Here is a 5,047-nt window from a genome sequence, read left to right on the forward strand (position 1 = left end):
TACACCCGTTGTCAGAATTCAGCCCTTAAACATTGTTTACAGAAAGCAATGGTAAAATGTGACAGTCATACTGTATTTAGTTTAAATCCAGCCTTTAACAATCTTTACCAACAAGCCACTAACTGTTGCATAATTTTTGCACAGTGTTTGCAGAAACCATCTCCTATTTACTTGTGGAAGGGAGAAGGGGAGACATGCCACTCTGAAGTGTGATCATGAGGCCAGTGAGATTTCCAATATCCGTTACATTAGACAGTGTTTAAATTGGAAACCGTGCAACACTCCACCATGCGGTAACCACGCGTCACTGCAGCCGCCCCTTCCGGAAGTATCGTTGCTGTCGGTTTGAAAATATAAATATTGTCATGGCGTCGGTAACTTTTCGCGACGGGTTTCTCTGCGTTTCTGCTTTAATTACCTTCGTGTTCGTATTTGTTACCGGCGCAGATTTTGTCCGTTTTGTGTCGTTTCGTGCCATCAATCATAACCTGAGCGGAGCCGCGCCTCTGTGTCGAGGTGAGATCCAGAAAACAGCCAAACTGACATACAAGTTACTGACAGAGTTTACAGAGAAACTAGACATGCTGTAAATAAACGCATGCACACTTACATTATTATTATTATTAATAGAGAGATTTTCATTCAGAATGGTCTTAAATGTGTGTTACAATAACATATTTTGAGTAGTTTAACTGTTTAGTTTGTTCGTACATTAGATTACAGCAAAGTTCTATAGTCTTTGGATTAGTTGGATCGAATTTTTAAAAACAAATAAGATTAATTACAGGCATATTTACAGCTTACTGAGTTTGATCTTTAATATGCAGTTATTAAACTTTTATTTTGTTACTTTGCATATAAACGTTAACATGTCGTATGAAGTCTTGATAAAATAACGTAATAAACTTGATCTAACGACTAAAGTTAAATTAATTGTAGATATAATAAACTTAATTATTATTTAGTAGTTTTAATTTGCAGTAAATTAGTTTGTGAAACGTTCCTGTCAATCGTGTTTAATATAACTTTAATGTAAAAGCGTCGTAAGAAGTTACGCTAATGTTAGCTTACAGTTTGAACTGACTAATAACAGTAAACAGATTAATTATAGATTTGAATAATTACTTTTTGAGTATTATTTAGTGTTTTAGCAATATAAAGCATTTATACGTTGATAACTTGAAATTTGTTTCTCTATCCCTCAAATGACCACTTATTCCTTGTGTGTGTACGAAGCGCCCGGCTAGCTCAGTCGGTAGAGCATGAGACTCTTAATCTCAGGGTCGTGGGTTCGAGCCCCACGTTGGGCGCAAAGTTTTTCATAGTGTTTTCTGTGTGTATCTGTATTATTTTCTTCCAGACTCTGTGCCCTGGTCTGTGGCTCTGCGGGATGGGGTGGTTCAGAAGGCAGTGGCTGTGGATGTTCTCCTTCTGGTCGTCTTCAGCCTCCAGCACAGTCTGCTGGCCTGGACTCCAGTGAAGAGAGTCTGTCAGAGTGTGTTTGGGGTTTTGAGCAGATCTGTGTATTGTTTCACCACCGCCGCTGCACTGCAGGTAATTCTGCATATGCATTATTTAAACATTTATAAGTAATTATTTGAGAGATGCTTTAATATAGAAGTAAATGTAAAGTGGTATGTAAGAATATTTTTTAAGGCAATGCTTTGCCTTTTACAGTTGTTATGTAGATATTTTATTGAATTAAAATTATATTAAATTATAAATGAGTAATTATATAACATTTGTGGAGTTATAATTTCAGAAATGAACTAGAAAAATGTACATACAATAAAAGCGAAGTTTCTTCTTAAACACCTGAATTAATACTGTGAACAGAATAATAAAAATATGTCTAAAATAATTTTATATAAAATTAATTATTTATTATTTATTTAATTTTATTCACTGTAGTATGTCACTTGGATGTGTTATTAATTTACAAATTATATTTATTTATGCTAGTTTCTCTAATTTCAAATTATTTCTTCTAAAATTATTTAGAGATTATTTATAAAACTATATTTAAAAGAATTCCAACCTTTTTTTAATTGCACAATTGTAGTATTACTTACCTTTTATTAAATTAAAAGCATGCATTGATTTTAAATAATAGATTACATGTGATTTAAAATAATGTATTTTGTTTAATTTATTTACTTGATTAATAAATAAATTTATAATTTAATAATTATAATTAACAAGAAATAGATTTAAACTGTTTTATGCACATTCATTATAGTGATTATTTATTTAAAATAAACATTTAAAACTATTCCAACCATTTTTATTGTTACAATTTTAGTATTGTTTATCTTTTATTAATATAAAAAGCACGCATTTATTTTAAATAATAAATTAAATATTAAAATGTATGTATTTTCTTTCATTTATTAAATTATTCAATTAATTAATAAATTAAAAATGTATTATTTAAAATTTGATCTTTGTTTTATTATAAAATGTAATTAAATCCAAAATCATAACATTAAGATAAAATTTAATCTTACATTTTTTTTTCTTCTTTTTTACATTTATAACTTTTTCATAAATCTCCAACAAGACTTTGCAGCCCCAAATCAAAACAAATCTGACACTGTGATCCCTAATTAGCCCTTATAATCAAATACCTCTGCTACCACTCATCATTTAAACTCACATATCCTGCATGTAAATTAGTCAGTGCTATATTCTGCTCATACTGTAATCTTGTGTTCAGATATTAATGCACTATTGGCGCCCGGTCACCAGCGCCCCCTGCCTGTGGTCAGTGAGCAGTGCACCATGGGAAATCTGGTTCCCGCTCATCTGTTTTATAGTACACTTCTTGTGCTGGGCTATAATCTGCAGCATCCTGCTCATCTTTGACTATCCAGAGCTACTGGGCATCAAACAGGTACACATGCACTGACAATCCAGACATTTACAAGCACAAAACACTCCAGTTAAAGCGTCTAATTTCATTTATATTTATTTATCAGGTTTGGACAGACATTTATTTATTATATTTATCTTTATCATGGTTTGTGTAAATGGGCCTTAAGACTAACATACTGATACTAACATCTATAAAACACCTTTAAAAGTGTGTGTGTGTGTGTTTCTCAGGTGTATTATGAGTGTTTGGGTCTGGGTGACCCTCTGCTGCTGAAGTCTGAGCGTGCGCAGCGTCTGTACTCTCACCTCCGTCATCCAGTGTGTGTGGAGCTGCTGACGGTGCTGTGGCTCCTGCCCTCCTTCCCGCTGGACCGACTCCTGCTGGCCGTGTTCCTGACCGTGTATCTGATCCTGGCGCACTCGCTGGACAAGCAGGACTGCGCTTACCTTCGGCACCAGCTGCGCAACAAACTGCAGCTCTTCTCCACACCACTAGAGGGCAGCGAGCAGACAAATGACAACAATAAACTAGAGTGAACGCTGGGTTTATAGGAGTCAGTAATGCTTTTACGTCAGTATGTAAGTCATACGGTGTCTGCAATTGCATACTTCTCTACTATGGTCAGTGAAAAACAATATCGCTGCATCCAAATTTGCTAACTATCCATCCTAAATAGTAATCGAAAATAGAGTTAGTGTGTCCCAAATCATATTATGTTTAAATGCATATTGAAAAGTTACCTGGATGCTCTACTATTTCTGGTAGATATTGAAAGTGCATATCCATGCTAACGTTAACTGTTAATATTGCCGTTAATTCGATACCGTTTTCCAAAGTTGGCTGGTTTACTTTTTCTAGTAGAAATTCGAAGTGCGAATCTCTGCTAATGCTAATGGCTAATATTTCCGTTGCACGGACCCACACTTCAAATAAAAAAACATTTATTTTATATTATGATAAAACTTCGAAGTGCAGATACGTGCTAACGCTAATGGCTAATATTGATGTTAATACATTTATTTTATACCGTTAATTTGATTCGATCTACAAATGTAGGTAAAACCGTTTTTTAAACTACAAACATGGCGGTCATGCAGAATCGAAAGTCTTACAGTGTGTTTAAAATCTCAATTTTATCTACTATAGTATGTGAAAAACAATATCGCTGTGTCCAAATTTGCATAATATCTTTGCTAAATATTATTTGAAAATAGAATAAGTCCAAAATCATAGTATGTTGAAATTAGTTTTCCCAAAACTACACGAATGCTCTACTATTTCCAGTAGAAATTCAAAGTGCATATCTGTGCTAACGCTAATGGCTAATATTGCCGTTGATTTGATACCGTAAATTTAATTAGAACTACAAATGTAGGTAAAAACTGTTATCAAACTACAAACATGGCGGATAAGCAAGATCAAAAGTCATACAGTGCTTCGAAAATCTACTAATATAATCTACAAATATTTCTCTACTATAGTATGTGAAAAACAATATCGCTGTTTCCAAATTTGCATACTATCCATCCTAAATAGTATTCAAAAATAGAATTAGCGTGTCCTAAATCATATTATGTAGAAATGAGTTTTCCAAAGACCCCTGGTTGCTCTACTATTTCTGGTAGATATTCGAAGTGCAAATCTGTGCTTATGCTTACGACTAATATTGCCGACAATACATGCGCCCAAATTTTAAATAAAAAAACATTTATTTTATTGTTTTTAATTTATTTAATGGGATAAATTCGAAGTGCAGATCCATGCTAACTGCTAATATTGTAGATAATTTGTCAATTTGATACCGTTAATTCAATTAGAACTACAAATGTGGGTGAAAAGTGTTAACAAACTACAAATATGGTTGACGCACAAGACCGAAAGTCATACAGTGCATCTGAAATCTCATACTTCTCTACTTTAGTATGTGAAAAACCATATTGCTGTGTCCAAATTTGCATATTATATTGCCGTTAATTTATTTGATACAGTTAATTCGATTAGAACTACAAATGTGGGTAAAAACTGTTATCAAACTACAAACATGGCACATGCAATGCGTCTGAAATCTCATACTTCTCTACTGTAGTATGTGAAAAACAATATTGCTGTGTCCAAATTTGCGTACTATCCATCCTAAATAGTACTGGAGAATAGAATTAGTGTGTCTCAAAT

At 33.4% G+C, this 5,047-nt stretch overlaps 1 protein-coding gene and 1 non-coding gene across 2 annotated transcripts; both read left to right on the forward strand.

Moving 5' to 3' along the window:
- The first annotated feature begins 365 nt into the window (after positions 1-365).
- Positions 366-3,411, forward strand: nrm (nurim). The gene is made up of 4 exons (NM_001045195.1): positions 366-516; positions 1,361-1,554; positions 2,717-2,893; positions 3,106-3,411. The coding sequence occupies exons 1-4, from the start codon at positions 366-368 to the stop codon at positions 3,409-3,411; spliced, it is 828 nt and encodes a 275-aa protein (NP_001038660.1).
- On the forward strand, positions 1,238-1,310 carry trnak-cuu (transfer RNA lysine (anticodon CUU)). The gene has a single exon. It is a non-coding gene; the product is annotated as a tRNA-Lys (tRNA).
- Positions 3,412-5,047: the final 1,636 nt, after the last annotated feature.

This window comes from Danio rerio, chromosome 19, assembly GCF_049306965.1.
Source record: "Danio rerio strain Tuebingen ecotype United States chromosome 19, GRCz12tu, whole genome shotgun sequence".
Classification (NCBI taxonomy): domain Eukaryota; kingdom Metazoa; phylum Chordata; class Actinopteri; order Cypriniformes; family Danionidae; genus Danio; species Danio rerio.

Excerpts from the sequence above, each read along its gene's own strand:
- nrm (NM_001045195.1), top strand. The coding sequence starts at position 366 with ATGGCGTCGGTAACTTTTCGCGACGGGTTTCTCTGCGTTTCTGCTTTA. Across the intron at positions 517-1,360 it reads AGCCGCGCCTCTGTGTCGAG|ACTCTGTGCCCTGGTCTGTG; the intron begins GTGAGATCCAGA and ends ATTTTCTTCCAG. Across the intron at positions 1,555-2,716 it reads CCACCGCCGCTGCACTGCAG|ATATTAATGCACTATTGGCG; the intron begins GTAATTCTGCAT and ends TCTTGTGTTCAG.